The 20358-nt window shown below is 44.6% G+C and overlaps 1 protein-coding gene across 2 annotated transcripts in view; it reads right to left on the bottom strand.

The window, feature by feature from the left end:
* Positions 1-20358, bottom strand: part of LOC144597928 (coagulation factor XIII B chain-like) — a 37456-nt gene that overhangs the window by 2560 nt on the left and 14538 nt on the right. For both annotated transcript variants that reach the window (XM_078407740.1, XM_078407742.1), the window contains 10 exons: positions 19686-19856; positions 17811-17969; positions 14936-15112; positions 12155-12328; positions 10934-11110; positions 10244-10429; positions 5631-5819; positions 4787-4894; positions 2235-2305; positions 984-1073 (listed from right to left, as the gene is read on the bottom strand). In XM_078407740.1, the coding sequence (XP_078263866.1) occupies positions 987-1073; positions 2235-2305; positions 4787-4894; positions 5631-5819; positions 10244-10429; positions 10934-11110; positions 12155-12328; positions 14936-15112; positions 17811-17969; positions 19686-19856 (1499 nt within the window). In that variant the 3' untranslated portion in view covers positions 984-986. The remainder of the gene's footprint in view (positions 1-983; positions 1074-2234; positions 2306-4786; positions 4895-5630; positions 5820-10243; positions 10430-10933; positions 11111-12154; positions 12329-14935; positions 15113-17810; positions 17970-19685; positions 19857-20358) is intronic.

The raw sequence follows: 20358 nt of genomic DNA, 5'->3' as shown, positions 1-20358 counted from the left end.
AATGTGCGGGGATCGCTGGTCGGAGCGGACCCGGTGGGCCGAAGGGCCTGTTTTCGCACTGTAGCTCTAAACTAAAAACTAAAGCTGCAGTAACTGGTTCAAGCCTCCTTGAACACGTTCCATTGGGCTGCAGAGTGGAGCTCCAAGAACACCCAAGAACCTCAGTAGCTCCAGAACACTGACACTCCACTGAAACATCTATCTCCTCACCAGCAGAGTAGGGTGGCTGTAGCAGGTATTGGCCGCAAAATAGTCGCACAGCATAGAAACAGGTCCTTCAGCCTAAATTGCCCTTGTCGAGCAAGATGCTCCATCCATGCCATCCTTGCTATTGCCCCATATCCCTCTTGTCCATGTACCTGTTTAAATGTCTTTAAAATGTTGTTATAGTACCTGCCCGAACTACTTCTTCTGACAGCTCATTCCATATACCCACCACCCTCTGTGTGAAAATGTTTTCCCCAAGGTTCCAATTCAATCTTTCCCCTCTCACGTTAAACCTACAACTTCTGGTTCCTGATTCCCCAACTCTGGGTAAAAGACTGTACATTCACCCTATCTATCCCCTCATGATCTTATACATGATCACCCATTAGCCTCCTGCGCTCCAAGAAGCGAAGCAAAAAAGTGGAAACTATAGCGTGACTTCAGTGGTTATTAAGCAGGGTGACCGTAACTGAACACAACACTCCAAGTGCATCCTCACCAACATCTTGTACAACTGCACAATGGCATCCCATCCTCTATATTCAATTCAAATGTAGGTCAATATAACAAAAGCCTTCTTGACCGCCCAAAGCATCAGTGATTCCACTTTCAGGGAACTAGATACCTGCACTCCTACATCCGTCTACTAAGTAACACTCCCCAGGGCCCTTCCAGTTACTGTGATGGTCCTGCCTTTAACCATTTTGCATCCAATTTAACCTTTATAGATAGTGACTTGCATCAGAAAATATGCTGAAGTCAATATGCTCACTTACCTTTCAAGCTTCTAAACTCTTAGTCTGGATTAAAGTTGTCTTTCCAAACCGAATGGTGAAATTTCCACTGAATGTAACGTTGAATGTGATCTAGGAGACACATATAAATATATAGAAAGCAGACTCTTCCTAAACATATACGAGATAAGAGGGAGAGATATGGTTTGTAACTAAAATAAACTCACTGCCATTGAAAAGACTTGCATTGGAAAATAGTGCCATAATTTTCTGTATTCTCGATTTATTATTTCCCAAAAGGCTGCAATGTTAAGTAGAGAGAAGGGCGGCACAGTGGCACAGCTGGAAGAGCTGCTGCCTCACAGCGCCCGTGACCCATGTTCAATTCTGACTTTGGTTGCTCTCTGTGTGAAGTTTGCTTGCTCTCCATGTGACCACAAGGGTTTCCTCCGGTTTCTTCCCACATCACAAAGATGTGCATGTTTGTGGATTAATTGGCTTCTGTAAAATGTATCGAGTGTGTGGATAACATATATATATATATATATATATATATATATATATATATATATATATATTCCTTTATTCGTCCCGCACCGGGGACATTTACAGTGTTGCAGCAGCAAAGTGGATAGCAAGAGAGCAAGAGATCATTCATTATAAATAAAAGATACAAACATTGTCATTTGTTTCAGTGTATTCTTAACTGTTATTGTTGGCTCGTCTGCTGGGAGCAGTGCTGGTTGTGCAGTCTCACAGCAGCAGGAAGGAAGGTCCTCCTGTATCTCTCCTTCACGCACTTGGGGTGAAGGAGTCTGTCACTGAAGGAGCTACTCAGTGCAGTGACAGTGTCCTGCATGGGGTGGGAGTCGTTGTCCAGCAGCGATGTTAGCTTTGCCATCATCCTCCTCTCTCCCACCACCTGCACTGAGTCGAGGGGGCAACCCAGGACAGAGCTGGCCTTGCTGACCAGTTTGTCGAGTCTCTTCCCTTCCGCCGCTGAGATGCTGCTGCTCCAGCAGACCACTCCATAGAAGATGACCCATACAACCACCGTGTTGAACGAGTGTGAACAAGTAGTCAATGATCAGCGTGGACTCGGAGTGCCCAAGTCTAAATTAAACTTAGTAGCGCAGATCTGTATATTTACAGCATTAATCATGGGGAATGTAAAATGGTAATCTCCACTTACAGAAGGTTTTATATACCTGCGGTCACGTTGCCAAATCTTACATTCATGATTGCATGGTTGGATTCTTTGAGAAAGATCTTTAAAGTATTTGTGTGTCTTACCCCGTTACTTTTCACTGAGAATGATGCATCGTGCTCTCCATGGTGAGCAACTAACGACACTGTGCTTTGATCTATGTTTCAAAGGATGTTTACAGTTTAAATCAGAGAAACAAAAAAAAACATTAAAAAAAAATCAAAACTTTATTTTCACCAACAAAAGTTTGCAATTAATACCTTGCAAGTACTAATATTCCCCTTATCCTGTATCTGTACATTGTGGATGGCTCGATTGTAAACATGCATAGTCTTTCCGCCGACTGGATAGCACGCAACAAAAAGGTTTTTCACTGTACCTCGCTCGGTACATGCAATAAACTAAACGAAAATGAGAACTTTGTTGCCAGGTCCAAGGAATGTTTCTCATATGACAAGTCAAGGTGCAAACTTTAAGAAGTGTCCTTCAACCAAATGGGTTTAGTGGATGGATGCTGCAAAGACCAAAATCCAGGTTCTACTCCAGAACTGAGATTAGGTTGGCTTGAATGTGACAGAAGCTATATACCGAGGGGAATATTCTTAGCATCCATTGTGTTGCAGCAAAAATGTCAGAGGAAAATGCAAGGATTAACACACACACATGGTCATTCACAACACGAGGTTGAGAGTGAATCAATATGTTGTAACATTTAGAAAGGATAATTGAATATATGCAGAGACATTGTTTCTGCTGAGGGCAAGTCAGTCTAGTTATTCAGAAGCAAAATTGAGACGCACATTCTAACAGAAGGGATGGGAATAAACCTGTTGGAATCTAATTTTCCAGAATGTTCCAGGTAATTGAGCTCTTCTCACTGAGTTAGTCTCGAGGGAAGTGGAGCAGCACTGGGTAGCTGGGGCTGTCATTTACTCAACATTCGGGGACTCTCCAATTTAGTTTAGTTTAGAGATAAAGCGCGGAAACAGGCCCTTTGGCCCACCGAGTCCGCACCGACCAGCGATCCCTACACATTAACACGATCCTACACAGACTAGGGACAATTTACATTTTTATAGCAAGCCAATTAACCTACATACCTGTATGTCTTTGGAGTGTGGGAAGAAACTAAAGATCTCGGAGAAAACCCACGTGGGTCACGGGGAAAACGTACAATCTCCGTATGTTCAGCACCCGTAGTGAGGATCAAACCCAGGCAGCAACTCTACCGCTGCACCACCTTGCCGCACGAATTTACCAACATTCTACCTATTTGCTCAGATGCCAACGATGCTGTGCTTTACGTACCTTTGATTTACCAGCTATTCTCACTGTAACAAATAACACCTGCTGTGCCCATAAAAAACTCTGTGATATATTTTGCCGCTTTTTTTGAGTTACATAATTTTATTTCATGAAACATTTGTTCCAGAACTCAACCCTTGCATAAACTGAAAAATAGGGTGGCCCAGTGCCCCAGGTAGTAGAGCTGCTGCCTCACAGCACCAGGCACCCAGTTTGATCCTGACCTTGGACCTGGTGTGGAGTTTGCTCGTTCTCCCTATGATCGCGTGTGTTTCTTCAGGATGCTCCAGATCTCCTCCAACATGCCAGACATGTGGATTTATAAGTTAATTGTAATCTAAATTGCCCCCAATGTTTAGGTAGTGCACGAGAGAGTGGGATTAGATAGAACTTGTGTGAATGGCTAATTGTTGGTCGGCATGGATTCGATGGGATGAAGGTCCTGTTTCCTTGCTGTACTTTTCACTCAATCAATACCTGTACAAGTACAAAGCTTGTACAGGTATTGAACATACATCAAACCACTATTGAAAATGAGTACAAGATCCATGGTAGCGCAGCGGTAGAGTTGCTGCTTTACAGCGAATGCAGCGCCGGAGACTCAGGTTCGATCCTGACTACGGGTGCTGCACTGTAAGGAGTTTGTACGTTCTCCCCGTGACCTGCGTGGGTTTTCTCCGAGATCTTCGGTTTCCTCCCACACTCCAAAGACGTACAGGTATGTAGGTTAATTGGCTGGGTAAATGTAAAAATTGTCCACACTAGTGGGTGTAGGATAGTGTACGGGGATCGCTGGGCGGCATGGACTTGGAGGGCCGAAAAGGCCTGTTTCCGGCTGTATATATATGAAAGCTATCAAGAACCTGCGCAGATTTTCAAACCATGGCCAGCAAATGCCTGAAGTTGATGGATCGTCCCTGTACATCCTAGGAAGATAACTTCTTGTGATCAATTGAAACGTGTTCTCACTGGCATGTTATAATTGAAAGTCATTTTTTTCTGGACTACCACATACTTGGAAGCATGCACAGATCGGAGAGATGTCCCTGCTGAATTAGCTGAAGTCACTGAGCCACACCGATTTTTAACATTGAGGCAGAGCAGGTTTTACATCTGTTTTAACTATGGCTACAGACACATAGATTAGCAACTAGAGGTTAAGATGGGAGATGCTGGACTATGGGTGTCTGGTTTGGCCTGCCTTGTTGAATGCCAGTTTGCTCCAGACGAGACAAGTTCTATAATTCAGTCATTCAGTTATTGTGCATTAATACCGTACATCTGAATCATTTGCAAGCTATGTTTCCAGGTGATAGCTTGGAAATAATTTTACCTGGTCTTGTCATTGATATGCTTCGAATATTATAATGAATACAGATCTCATCCCTTGTGCATGTTGGGCAGTCAAAATAGTCTAAAGCACTGCACGATCTGGTGTCATCTGCAGGAAACAGGACAATTGAGATGATATTACAAAAAAGATTTTAAAAGTATGATCTTTAAACATACTTCATTATCCAAGTCTGCAATGGATTCAGAATCAATGCACAGATGAAATGTCTTTGGCAAAATCATTTAAACAAATTACTACATACATCAAACCACTATTGAAAATGAGTACAAGGTCCATTGTACGTTCTGCCAAATGCAATCTACCACTGAAATGGAAATCCAACCATGGGGAAGTTGCTTCTTTGCCCGTCCCTTCACAGAAACATAGAAACATAGAAAATAGGTGCAGGAGGACGCCATTCGGCCCTTTGAGCCAGCACCGCCATTCATTGTGATCATGGCTGATCATCCACAATCAATTAACCGTACTTGATTTCTCCCCATATCCCTTGATTCCGCTAGCCCCTCGAGCTCTATCTAACTCTCTCTTAAATCCATCCAGTGATTTGGCTTCCACCGCCCTCTGTGGCAGAGAATTCCACAAATTCACAACTCTGGGTGAAAAGGTTTCTTCTCACCTCAGTTTTAAATGACCTTCATGCGTCTTTGATTAACTTCATGCCAAATTATTCCCCGAGACCTTTCTGCATGCATACTCCTGCTGAAATTTTCTTTATTTTAGCAAATGTCACACAATAGATTAAGCTGTTTTTCAAATCAAGATAGAGGTTTAATAAATCGATAAATAGCATTCAGATTTGCTTAGATTGACCAGTTTAACTTACCACTGATACATTTGGGAATTTCTATTGTTCCATTCTGGCAATATCGCCTTGCAGGAGGTTCCACTTGAAGACCCTGAGAGCACTCAAATTCTAAGGCATCACCGTGTTTCACATCTGCTCCCTTCTCAATTTTCCACCTCAAGGATAACGAATTCTTGTTGAAATCTTCTTGTGTCAATATACAAGGTACTAAATCACAGGAAAATATTATTTAAGTATTTACACTTGGGATGAACAATTTTTAAATACATAGTATTTTTTCAAATCAAATCAATTTACATAGATAACACCCTGGTTACAATACTTTATTTCCATGAGTGAAATACCATTTCTTGCTTTTGCAACGTATCCCTCACAGATCATCAGCAGATCATGTAATCAAATTTCAATGAACATAAACGAAAATATACCATAGGCTTCATGAGACCAGATGTGGACTGTCGAATCACGGCTCAGTCTGGTGGAATCAACCTCCCACTGGTTGTACAGAAACCATTTCCTTCCTAGAAAGTGGGATGTTTTGTCCAACTGACGTGTGCAAAGGCACCTGAAGGAGCTGGGCACTACAATGACCCATGCCCATCACCACCTTTACTGGGCAGGTGGCAGTATGGGACAGAGCAGTGAATGTATTTCCAAAAAGAGCTGCAGAAATAGCCAACCATTCACACTCTCCTGAGCATTGATACAACATGGGGGTTTCCATGCAGTGTAAAGATCTAAAGGATATGCACCACCCCCCCCCCCCCCCCACACACCCCCACACCCTCTCTGCCCCACACCACCCTGAATGGGCTCCTATTTCTCCCACCAGTTCCCGCCCCTCCCATCCCATTCACACTACTTCTGGCACCTCCATCACATACTCAGCTCATCAGCGAGTCCCACGTTTCCCTTTCATCTCCCCCCTCTTTACCTCGCACCCTTCCACCCACTCCTCCCCTTTGAGATTTGTATTTCACTAATGACACCCCTTTGTCTCCTTTCACCTCTGTCCATGGTCAGTTATCCATCCACCTTCCAATCAACCCTCCCTTCACAAGTATCCACCTATCATTTGCCTGGCTTTGTCCTGCTCCCACCTCTCTTGCTTTCTTGCGTAGGGGTGACTACTCCTGAGAATTCACACAGACAGATGGTCTGAAAGAGGATCCTAACCCAAAATGTTGTCTGTGCAATCCATCTCCAGATGCTGCCTGACCCGCTGAGTTCCTCCAGCACTTTGTGTTTCGCAAAGGATTTGCCTCATTGTTTTTGCCAACTTCCACATTATTCAAAGGTTTCAAAGGTCTTTTATTGTATCATAAGGTACAGCGATATGCGAATAACCACACAGCAACAGGATAAAAAATCAACAACTACATAAACGTTAACATAAACATCCACCACAGCGGATTCTCCACATTCCTCACTGTGATGGAAGGCAAAAAAGTCCAAACTTCTTCCTCTTAATTCTCCCGTGGTCTGGGCAGTTGAACCATCCGTCAGGGCGATTGAAGCTCTTGCAGCCCGGCGATCGAAGCTCCCGCGTCGGGGCGATTGAAACCCCTGTATCGGGGCGGTCGAAGCTCCTGCAGCTTGGAGTTCTGGACGTCAGTCTCTAACCAGAGACCATGAGCTCCGTGTTAGTAAGTCTGCAAGCAGCCACGGTTGGAGCTCCCAAAGTTGATCCCTGGCAAAGGGATGGCGGGCTCCGCGATGTTAAAGTCCCGTAGGCTCCCCGCGGTGGAGCTCTCAAATGTCGGTCTCCAGCAAAGGCCGCCAACTCCACGATGTTAGGCCGCAGTGCGTACGGAGAGACAATAAGGAAAAAAAACAAAATCGCATCTCTGTCGAGGAAAAAGATTCCCCCAACGCTACCCCCCCCCCCCCACCCCCCCACCCCCCCACATAAAACAAACTAAAGAACATTAAAAACATACATTTAACAAATACTACTGAAACACAAAGAAGGAAGAAACAGACAGACAGATGGTGAGGCAGCCATTGCTGGCGCCACCCGGTGGATACCAATAAAGATCCATTTTAGGAGTGCCTGGGTGAGGTGGCAGCCAAATCATTTTTCCCTACTTGGGCAGGCTTCTAGACATTACGCCCATTCAGATTGCCAACCAACAGGCAATGAACTACTTAAACATTTTGGGATATGCTGCCAAATCTAGTGTAGTAATGGCCATAGCGAAAAAACACAAAGCTTTTGCACAGAAACCTGGGAGTTACAGTCTCTCAGTGCTTCTATTTTCCCTCTCGCTCTTCACCTGCTTTCTCTTCAATTATTGCCAGTTCTGATGAAAGGTCACTGGTTTGCAACATTGCTCCATTTTGTTCTCTGGAGATACTGCCGACCTTGCTGGATGGTGCAGGCATTTACAATTTTACAGATTGCAATGGTTGCCTGTCGCTGAAAGGAAATGCACGTGGCAGACATTTCACAACGAACCCTCGATTATTTAACTTTGTACAACTTGGACTTGCCAGATAAAGGATTTTCTGATGCACAGCTCTGCATCATTATATCTCCATGCACCTTTGGAGAAGGTTTCAATGCCAGGTCATTTGTGTCAATGAATCACTGTCGTGTCCTCACAACTCCTGTGTGACGGTCACACAGCAAATCGCCAGGAGTCATCTCCACAAACTCCTGATTCCCACTGAAGACAATCTCCAGTAGGTTATATGATTCCACAGCTGTGTGTAATACAAGGGGGTCAGCACACATCCACACGATCAAAACCTGTCATCAACGAGCACCACAAACTATCAGCAGCGGCAGAAGTGTACGTCACCTCTTGCCTTCCTTATCTCCTACCTCTTTTCCCACAGTCGAGCAAGGTGAACAAGGTGTTCAATGGGAAATGCCAAAGGACAAGAGAGGGGAACCTCAGGTTGGGAATGAGTTTCCAACTGACCAATCTGTACTACAGGAGTACATGTGGGAAATGACAGAGGTCGCATGGAATAAATGAAGCAAAGGACGAGTGTTTTAGCCTGACAAGAAATATCTGTGCACAGGATCGCGAGACAGAGCGACAGATATATTACATTGGAACCGGATGACAACAGGTATCATTCCACAAGTGCCCTGCAAGGTTCACATCAAAACAATGAAGGCAGATGTCAGTGTGGTGCTGAGCAGACTCTGAGACCTGACACTTGGCAAAATAGATGCTGGAAGACAACTTGTAATCAAGATGTCACAATCTGCCCAGGATTGATAGGCCACTGTCAATGGTTTACAGAAAGCAAGATCCCGTTGATGCTCCTTGATTTCCAACCGAGAGAACTGTTCATCGAGCAGCACTTTGTGCACAAGCTGTGGGCAGGTGGATTTTGGAGATGCAACAACGTAATTTCAAGAGTTGTGCAACTTGCTGTGACGCTCGTGAAGAGATTCTGGTTTCTGATTGTGTACTGTGCAAGAGCACGAGGTCACCTATCTGCGGATTTATGTCAACAACGAAAGTCAATTTTTCATCATCTGACATTGAATTGTTTAGATGTCCTGAGGGTCCCACATGTGGTTCAATCATGAGATATGAAGGTGAAGCGGGTTTCCAGAGGGTCAGGGGAGTGTGTAGCCGCACCAGGGTCCAGAATACGGCTGGGTTAGGGGCTGGACTGTGGGCTGTGTGGTCAAATCCTTGGACACCAGGGTTCAGCAACATGGCCAGTTTGTGGCTGCATATTTCCCCGCTGTCTTTACACTCACCAGTTCTCACTGGACAATTTATTAGAGCACCAGTGTTTGGGTCTGAATAGGACCAATGTCCAATATTCCAGAAAATCCACCAGTCCAGCACCAAAGTGCCATGGATGCCGGATTATTGGAGTTTCACTGCAGAGAGAAATTACATTTGATGGACACAAAATCCAGGAGTAACTTAGTGGGTCAGGCAGCATCTTTGGACAAAAGGAATAGGTGATGTTTCGGTATGGAGCCCTTCTTCAGACTGAAGGACAGAGAAGGACAGAATGAAACAGGGCCGGCAACAGAAGACGTCAGGAAGAGTGGAGTCCATAATGGCCCATTGTTGGATGGAGAAGATATGCTATCAACAGGGACACCAGGATGCGAACAGTGGAACTAGGAGGACAACTACGGTGGGGGAGGGAGGGAGAAATGCAGGAGTCACTTGAAACTCGATAAATCAAAGTTCAAACTGCTGGGTTGGTAGCCGCACAAGCAAATAGGAGGTGCTGTTCCTCCAATTTGAATGTGGCCTCACTCGGACAGAAATTACGTTTCATTGTTCAAAGGTTATTTGACAGATTTCGTAGAGATTTGCCCTATCTTTTCATAACGTCACATTCCAAAGCTGCCGAATAAGTTCAACTGCAGTTTAATGTAGAATCCAAGGCCTCCACCTGATTCAAATACTTTCTGCAGACAGATCATGGCCAGTCAATTGCAAAGACCTCCTGGGGGACTTGCTTTTAAAGTTAAAGGATGTGTACGTTAAATGACCTTTCAAACGCAATTGAAACTCATTATAGGGAAGCTACATGGTAAAATTAACCACACTAATGGGGCAATTTCCAGTTTTATTACGTGTTACTGGCTGACTAGCTGTAATAATTATTGAGGATTAGAACTGACATTAAATATTACTTACCAAGGCACTGTGGAGGTTTTGACCATTTCCCACCAGAACAGGTAACTTTTTTATTTCCTTTCAAGACGTAGTAATCCTGACACTGATACGTTACAACTTGGTCGGGAAGAAATGGCGGCACAAGAAAGTCCAATATGTCTCCATCCTTTAATGGAGGTGGCATTTCCTCACACCCTAGTTCTGGATCTATTGAATGGGTTACAAAAATAACTTTATTCTATAATCTACACTACCACTAAATAAAGTAGTAAAACGTTATCAAATTCAAAAATCAGTTCTCATCTTATGAGCTTGGCAGTAACTTCTCAAGTAATCAGCAGGTGACAAGTTACAAGGCTTCTTACACGTACGTGCTAAATAGTAGATATATCATGGACAGAAGACCGTGGCTGTTATCAATTAATCAGGTTTATTCTTATCCATTGCAAAGTCCCCAAAATTAACAATGGCAAAAAAGTGTCGACCCTGAGGACAAGTCAAATGAGCGGTCAGAGAGAAACAGTTGACCTGCTTTATGGTCAGATCTCAATAATCAGCATCTCGGCAGATACTTTAAACAATATTGGAGTGGTCTGCTTTATTTCTGCACCAGTGCAGGGAGCTCTGGTAGACTCTACACTGCCCCTCTGCTCTCGTGTTTTAACCACACACAATGTCTCCACAGTGTCACCATCACATCATTCATCTCACCTGGAGGAAAACTGCAAGTTGGTGGATGTGACCACTTCCCACCATCACATATTACCACTTCTGATCCTTCCATAATATATCCATCACGACATTGATAGCTTACTTTGTAGCTGGCCTTAGTGGTGGTAATTCCATGTTCCACCGTTGGATGTGGATCACTGCATCTACTTTGCATATCTGGAAAAAGGAAAACTGTTTGAAGTTCTTCTCCATGATAATATATTAACCTACATTTGGATTTTTAGAGTTTTCTTGAAGTAAATAATCACGTTAGGTTTCACTTGACATGGTACTGGAAACATTATGACTTAAAGTAATGTTATCCACCAACTTTGTTGAAGTCTGAAGAAGGGTCCCGACCCGAAACAAAACCTATCCTTTTTCTCCAGGGATGCTGCCTGACCTGCTGAGTTCCTCCAGCATTTCGTGTCTACCTTCGGTATAAACCAGCATGTGCTGTTCTTTGTTTCTAAGCTTTGTTTATTTGCTTTGCACATTGTGTGCTTCTGCAGCCAGAACAGATCATCATTCGTGGCCAATTCCCAGTTGCCTTTAAGTTGCTGTGAGTCGAGCTCCTGAAATACTTTCCTTCCACAGGACTGCGTGTGTGGGGTAGGAGTGGAGGAAGAGTAAGCTCCTGGCTCCTCATAGATTATGATCACGGCTGATCGGGCCAGCCTTCAGTTTCGTTTCTGTGTCAGTTTCCTGCATTTCCCAATCTTTCAACAATCTATCCACCTCCTCTTTAAATCCCTTCCATGATGAAGCCTCCACAGCGGTCCAGGGCAGAAAGTTCCAAGGTTCACCATTCTCTGCAAGAAGTATGGCCATGTACACAGAGGGTGGTGGGGGCCTGGAACGTGCTGCCAGGGGTGGTGGTGGAGGCAGATACAATAGTGGCATTTCAAACACTTTTGGATGGGCACATGGATATGCAGGGAATGGAGGGATATGGGTTATGTGCAGGGAGATGAGTGATGGTCCTGGAATCATGTTTGGCATAGACATTGTGGGAAGAAGGGCCTGTTTTTGTGCTGTACTGTTCAATGCTTGCTATCAATATCATGATCCTCATGAAAGATTACTTTACCTTTGCACATTGAGGGGTGCTGTGCAAATATGCTAATGAAAAATTAATTGTGAAATGCACATGCGATTGTTTTTCATTTGTAATTTGGCCAAGGATACTGGATTGTATCTGGAGAATAAAACATTGCTTACTGATGCACTTTGGTGTGTCCGGCCATCCAATGGAACCACATCGCAAGGAACTTTCTCCGAAAAGATAATATCCTTCAAGGCAAGCGTAACTCACCACTTCATTCTGATCATATCTTGTTTTTTTAGGATTAAAATCCCCATTATCTATTGTTGGTGGTTCAACACATCCGAGTTCTGTAAAGTAATTGTTCAGAGCCTGGAGATCATTAAAGTATTTATACGCAGAAAACCGCTACAACATAAGGACTCAGCAAATGACAATGCTTTCCTCTTTGCACCCCTGTTCACATAGAGTAATAGGGAGTCAGAGAGACATACAGCATGAAAACAGGCCCTTTGGCCCATCTTGCCCACGGCAGCCAACATGCCCCATCTACACTCATGCCACTCACCTGCATTTGGCCCATAACCCGCTAAAATGTCCTATCCATGTACTTTTTCAAATGTCTCTTAAACGTTATGATAGTACCTGCCTCAACTACCCTCTCCGGAGGTTCGTTCCATATACCCACCAATCTTTGTGTGAAAACGTTACCCATCAGCTTCCTATTAAATCTTTCTGTCCTCACCTTAAACCTATGTCCTCTTGTTCTCAATTCTCCTATGCTGGGCAAGAGACTCTGTGCATTCATCCTATCTATACCCCTCGTGATATTGTGCATCTCTAAAAGATCACCCGTTATCCTCCTGCGCTCCAAGGAATAAAGTCCTAGTAAGGTTAGCCTCAGGCCATCGAGTCCTGGCAACATCCTCGTAAATCTTCTCTGCACTCTTTCCAGCTTGACAACATGTTCCTTTTACATGGTGACCAAAACTGAACACAGTACATTAAATGTGGCCTCACATAACGTGGACTTACATAACTATGACATGACCTCCCAACTTCTAAACTTAATAGATAGACACAAAATACTGGAGTAACTCAACACGACAGGCAGTATCTCTGGAGGGAAGGAATGGGTGATGTTTCACGTCGAGACCCTTCTTCAGACTGAGAGTCAGGGGAGAGGGAAACTCGAGATACGGAAGAGTTTCAAAGAGAATGTAAGGTGTGAAAATGACAGATCAAAGCAGATTATGCTCAAGGAAATGTAGAATGTTTCATTGTCGGCTGAGGGGGAGATGACCCTTGCTCTCCCTCTCTCAGTCCCTCCCCCAGCCTATTTCTCCAACTAGTTTCACTGTCCTGATTAATTTTACTGTTTGTATGCCACATTGTGACCTTCCCCATGGAGATGCTGCCTGTCCCGCTGAGTTACTCCAGCACTTTGTGTCTATCTTCGGTGTAAACTAGCATCTGCTGTTTCTTCCTACAAAACTTTCTATACTCAATATTCTGACTGATGAAGCCAATGGGCCGAAAGCCTTCTTGCCCACCCCAACATATTTGTTATTCCACTTTTTATTCTGATCATGAGCAACCTCCAATTGTGTGTTCTCAGTAAATATATCTGTAGCAGCCGACTGATGTTCAACAAACTGAAATGAAAGCCGAAAGATTGGAAAATATTCACAGTAGTGCAGCAGATAACTCAGCAGGTTCGGCAGCATCTCATAGACATTAGTAGGTGATGTTTCGGGGAAGAACCATTCTTCAGACGGATTGTTGGGGGGGGGGGGTGGTGGAGAAAGCTGGAAAAAAGAGGTGGTGGCTGGGACAAAGCCAGGCAAGTGGTTAAAATAGAGACAAATTGCTGGAGTAAGTCAGTGGGGTAGGCACCATGTGTGGAGAACATGGACAGGTGATGTTTTAGACCTTTCCTCAGACTGATGGTGGAGGAGGGGGGGAGAGAAAGACACACCCTCTGTCTTTTCATCTTTAATTTAGTTTCGAGAAGGGGCGGAAACAGGCCCTTCAGCCGACTGAGTCTGCGATGACCAGCGATCACCCCACACACTAGCATTATCCTACGTGCGAGGGAAAATTTACAATATTTACCAAAGCCAAATATCCCACAAACTTGCACGTCTCTGGAGTGTGGGAGGAAACAGGAGGACCTGGGGAAAACCCACGCAGTCACGGGGAGAACGTACAAACTCCATACAGACAGCACCCGTTGTCAGGATTGAACCTGGGTTTCTAGCGCTGAGAGACAGCAACTCTACCACTGTGCTGCCATGCCACTCATCTCTAGCCTTTGGCCAGCCATCTTCCTATCAAGATTGGGCAGGCTAGGACTTTATTCCTTGGAGCACAGGAGGCTGACAAGTGATCTTATAGAGGTGTACAAAATCATGAAGGGGATAGACAGAGTAAATGCACAGAGTCTTTTACTCAGAGTAGGGGAATCAACAACCAGAGGACATAGGTCGAAGGTGAGGAGGGAAAAATGTAATAGGAACCTGAGGGGCATCTTTTCATTCAGAAGGTGGTGCGTACATGGAACTAGCTGCCAGAGGAGGTAGTTGAGGCAGGTACAATAACAACATTTAAGAAACATTTGGATAGATACATGGATAGGAAAGGTTTCGAGCTATAGCGGTCAAACAGTCTGAAGAAGGGTCTCGACCCGAAACGTCACTCATTCCTTCTCTCCAGAGATGCTGTCTGACCCGCTGAAATACTCCAGCATTTTGTGTCTATCTTCAAACAAAGGCAAACTGGGTTAGCATAGACAGGGCATCTTGGTCGGCATGGACTAATTGGCCCAAAGGGCCTGTTTCCATTCTGTATGACCCCATGACTTTATAACAGTTACGACAATTAAATGTTGGTAATTGTGATAATTGCCGCATTTCTTTTATTTTCCTTTGATTCAAGTAATATTGCAAAGAAGTTACCATTACAGGCTGGGAAAGATCGGTCAAAAGTCCATTCCGCATCTCTGCACTGAATTGTTGCATCTCCTTGCAATTTAAACCCATGAGCACAGTTAACCTGCAATGATTCCCCGTGGCGGTATTGTCTTCCATGGAAGGATACAGCATTGTTGATTTCTGGATGTTGACATGGATCATCTGAAAAAGTGATTGTTTCAACAATCAGTAGGCAGGTTTACAAACATTAAAAAAGACGCAAAGTGTTGGAGTAACTCAGGGGGTCAGGCAGCACCTCTGGGAAACATGGATGGGTGACGTTTCGGCTTGGGACCCTTCCTCAGACTGATTGTGGTTGGTGGGGGGGGGGGGAGGGAAGTGAAAACTGGAGGAAAGGAGGGGGCACGACAAATTCTAGGGAGTGATTGGTGGATAAAGGTGAGAGGGATTTTTGATAAACAGATGGTTGAACAATGGCGAAAGATGAAAAGATAAAAGGTAATGGTAGGAAGAGACGAGGATAGAAAGAGGTATGAATTGTGAAGCCAGAGGAAGGAATATGTGTGGAAGGGGAGGGAAGCAGGTGATGCAGCATCTCTGGAGAACATGGGGAGGTAACATTTCAGGTTCAGACCCTTCTTCAGACTGATTGAAGGTGGGAAGAAAGCCAGAAAATGGGAAGAGGTAGAATAAAGCATGATAGGGAATAGGTCAACATAGGTGAGTTTTTTTTTTGATAACCAGATGGTTGGATCAAATCTTAGCGATAAGAACAGAAAGCGTAAGTTAGGTATGAAGAGTTATTAATTGTGAAGCCAGGTGGGGGGGGGGGGAAGAAATAGGTACGGTACAGGGGAGGGAAGGGTGGGGATGTAGAGGGGGGGGAGGGTGTTAGTTAGAGGGCACCTAAAATTGGAGAATTCAATGTTCATACCGTTGGGTTATAAGCCTGTGGCCTACTCTGGCAATGGAGGCCCAGGACTGAAAGGTCCAAATAGGACCAGGAAGGGGAGTTAAAATGGTTTTGAAACCGGAAGATCCAATCGACCTTGGTGGACTGAGTGCAAGTGTTTGGTCATATACACATCATATACAAACTTATACCTGGGTTAGCTAATGTCAATGTCCTGGGTAAAAATTATTCAAACCCCACTGAGCATTTGCTGGAAAATGCAAGGTGCAGCACACCGACAAGGCTTTGCACTGTGATAGGACTGTAAATGAGCCCCGCCCAGGAAAAATACTGAGGCAACTTTGACAGCTGGCCCAGCGGCATCTCTTGCCAAATGGGCTTGCATCCAGTCCAAGTGTTGTCACTGTTTCTAACACACTGAGAACCTTTTCCAAATTACCAGAACATCATAATTTTATAAAAAGAGAGCGATCACAATTAAACCCCAAAAGGAGAACATAGTTTAAAATTATTCATATCAAACACTATTCAAAAAAGCTCAAACAAGATCAAAAAGATTTAAAAACATCAAATACATTTGGACCTTCTCTGACATCTTGCTACACTTTCTTGATCTCTCTGTCTCTGTCTTGTACCAATTTACCTTCATTCCCAACTGGCACTGATGCACTTGGGAAGTGCCCAGAAATTGATTCAATTCATACAATTTTTTGTTTGCAATTTCTTAGACATTGCATGGATGAACTTGCAACCCAGTTACACATTAGGGTCATGATTATGTGAGCTGGAGTCATGAAGGAAACACCTCCGGCTGATTTCTTATTAAGGATATCAAAACAATCTTGAATTTATAGGAGTCACCTGCAAGTGGGGGTGGGGTAGGGTGATGGAGTGGATCAGTGGGGGGAGGAGGGTGGATTTAAGTGGGGGGGGCGGAATTGAGGGTGCTACACCAATAAAGGAGGACTCACTCAGTCACACCCTCTCCCCTTCTCTGTTCCCCCTCTACGAGGAATGGGCCCAACAGGTCCACTTGGTCTAGTATATTACTAAAACCCTCATCTTATTTGTTCCCGTATGTTTGTTCCCGTATGTTTGTTCCAGTATGTTTGTCCCGCATGTTTGTTCCAGTATGTTTGTCCCGTATGTTTGTTCCCATATGTTTGTCCTGTATGTTTGTTCCCCTGTATGTTTGTTTGTGCCAGTTTCATCTGGAAATACAGCGAAAACGGTACACGATAGCGCAACAGTTTTAGGTCCACCCTACTCATCATTCCCCCGCGGTCTCAACAAATCAACTTTTGTTACTTTTTAAAACCAATTTACTTAATAAACTTTAATAAATGTGCTCCCCCGCCTCACACCGCCTGGAGGACCGGTGCCCGTCCCGGCGTACCCCGCGCCTGACCTTCCTCCCATGGTGCAGCGCGGCGGCAGAGGGTCAAACAAGATGGCCGACGCCGCTATTCGCTACCCTTCATCGCCGTTCCCCGACGCTCGCCGCCGTTCGTAGCCGAACTGCAGGAGAGGCTTCGGGTCCACGGCTCGCTCTGGCTGCAGCGCTGGACGCACGGGGCCAAGGCCAGTGGCTTTTCCCTGTCCCCCCTCGCTTGCCCACGGCCCCGGGGGACACTCCCTGTCTGGCACCGGGACCATGGGTTGCCGGGCCCGCAAGATCGTCAGTTGTGGGCAGGTTGCCCAACCCACAGGAGAGATCTGGACCCAACGGGTCCACGTCAGTCTAGTATAATTTAAAATCAACTCTGCTGCCTTTTTTAATTTCCCGCACAAGTACTACAAAGAGCTTTTCTATCATTTATGTCACTGATTATTACTCCTATACTTGTAAGAAGATCAACAGTAAGTGGCCCGACTAAGATTCTAGTTGGGAAATATCGGTCAAAGTTTGTTTGTACGATATAAAAGATAAATTGTCAGTTTTAATTGCTGGTCTCCCTGAGACTAATAAAAATAGAAGACACTTACTATGGCATACTATGGCAGGGTGCCAACCATTTACTGTACATCTTGACCTATGACGCGATCCACGACTTGCGCATCTGTATTGAACATCCTGTTGAAGCCGGTACCTCCATTCATATGGTGAAAGTTGTATTCTCCCTCCCGGTCGGGTACAAGTGATTTCTACGAGCAGTAAAATGATGTTTTCAAACGTTATTGTTGGCATTGAACAAGTCTCAGAACAAATCTCTGAATAATCACAACCCTGATCCTACCCTGACAATGGGACACTAGTGTCCATCTCTCGCAGTCTCATGGGCTTCATTTATTTTCTAATGATGTTTTTGCACCGTTGTCGTGTTTTTATGCTGTCTCCTTTCATTTCGGACAGTGTGATTTATGTATTATTAATGTATCATTTGTTTATGTGTGTTTGCCCGAGTATGTGCGCTTGAGATACCGCTGCAAGCGAGGTTTTCATTACACCTGCACCCCACCTGCTTGTGCACCTGACCATAAACTTGACGTGACCATTGAATGATGCTCTCACTATTGTAAACAGTACTTCCATTCTCTTTATGAAATGTGAAGGATTAACAAAAGGTGGCATAGCTGGTAGAGCCACTGCCTCACAGCGCTGGAGACCGGGGTACGATCCTGGCCTCGGGTGCTGTCTGAATGGAGTTTGCATGTTCTGCCTGTGCTCCGGTTTCCTCCCACATCCCAAAGACGTGTGGGTTTGTAGTTTAATGGGCCAAGGAAGAAATGGAGGGCTTTGTGACCTCCCAGGTGGTGGATGGAGTTGTAGAGTGACTGAACATCCATAGTAAAGATGGGGGAGTGGGAGCCTGGAAAACGGAAGTAATTGAAGAGACGGAAGGGCGTGTAAGGTGTCTTGGACGTAGGTAGGGAGGTTTTGAACCAGGGGGGGATAGGATGGAGTCGAGGTATGTGGAAATTAATTCAGTGGGACAGGAACAAGCAGAAATACTGGGTCTGCCAGGGCAGTTCTGTTTGTGGATATTGAGGAGAAGATAAAACAAGGCCGTGCAGGGCTGGGGAACCATAAGGTTGAAGGCTTTGGAGGACAGACAGCCAGAAGTGATGAAATCTGAAATGGTCTCCCCCTTCCCAGTTCTCCGATCAGTCACTGTCTCTGACTACATTTTACCTCTGTTTGCTTTGTTGTTACCTTCTCCCAGCTAAACAATGATCTATACATTTTCTTTGATGTCCATTCCCCTTGTCATGTTTTCACACCTTCACACTTCCTTATCCATGCATCTCCCTCCTCCCTAACATCAGGCTGAAGAAGGGTCTCGACCCGAAACGTCGCCAATTCCTTCTCCAGAGATGCTAGCTGTCCCGCTGAGTTACTCCAGCATTTTAAGTTGACCTTTCGTTTAAACCAGCATCTGCAGTTCCTTCATACAGATTACAACATCCTGACATCAGTTTTCTAGCCAATTGGAAAATCCAAAATAAATTAAAGTATATTGACTGCTGGAAACAGGAATTGCTGTGCAATGGAACAGTGTGGATAATGGTAACAACTCAGCGGGACAGGCAGCATCTCTGGAGAGAAGGAATGACTTAGGTTTCAGGTCAAGACCCTTCTTCAGACAGCATTTTGTGACTACCTTCGATTTAAATCAGCATCTGCAGTTCTTTCCTACATATGGTAACAACTATTCTGATGTTACCATCCTACATTGAACAAACCTCCATCATATTGGAAACAATATTTCATTGTTAATAGTGGACAGTATTTCTCTTTTAATTAATTGAATGTAATATTGATTTGATAACACAATGAATTTCATGGAATGGGGATAAGCCAAGTTACCTATGTTAGTATCCCACTCATTTCCAATACATTAATAAAGACAAACCATTTACCTGGACAGGCTGGAATTGGGTGCCAGCCTTGAGCTGTACAGCGAATTCTACCATCTCCCGTGCGTTCGTAATTGACATCACAAGTGTATTCCACTGACTCCTGATGAAAATACATCCGGTTCTCGCCTTTAAATTCACCATGTTCTATCGTTGCTTTCCTGCAGATTATTGCTGAAAAGGAAGTGTTCGGTTTTGAACTGGTGACTGAAAGTTGGTAACTGAACATTTGCTTTTGTTATCATCACCTTGTTGAATGAAGATTACAATTGCTCAGGTCAATGAGAACAACATCTAAAATAATTTGGTGTGGCACAGTGGTGCAGCTGTTAGAACCATTGTCTCACAGCACCAGAGACCTGGGTTTGATCCTGACCTCTGGCGTTGTCAGTGTTGAGTTTGCACATTTCCTCCAGGCGCTCCAGGTTTCCTCCCACATCCCAAAGACATGCGTGTTTGTAGGTTAATCAGCCTCTGTAATTTGTCCTTAGTGTACGGGGAGTGGATGAGAAAGTGGGATAACATCCCAAGAGGGTGGCACGGTGGCGCAGCGGTAGAGTTGCTGCCTTACAGCGAATGCAACGCTGGAGATCAGGGTTCAATCCCGACCATGGGTGCTGTCTGTACGGAGTTTGTACGTTCTCCCCATGACCTGTGTGGGTTTTCTCCGAGACCT

The sequence above is a fragment of the Rhinoraja longicauda genome, chromosome 11, assembly GCF_053455715.1.
Source record: "Rhinoraja longicauda isolate Sanriku21f chromosome 11, sRhiLon1.1, whole genome shotgun sequence".
Classification (NCBI taxonomy): Eukaryota; Metazoa; Chordata; class Chondrichthyes; order Rajiformes; family Arhynchobatidae; genus Rhinoraja; species Rhinoraja longicauda.
The sequence above is the reverse complement of the archived record's forward strand: the minus strand, read 5'-3'. Positions and strand labels throughout refer to the sequence as shown.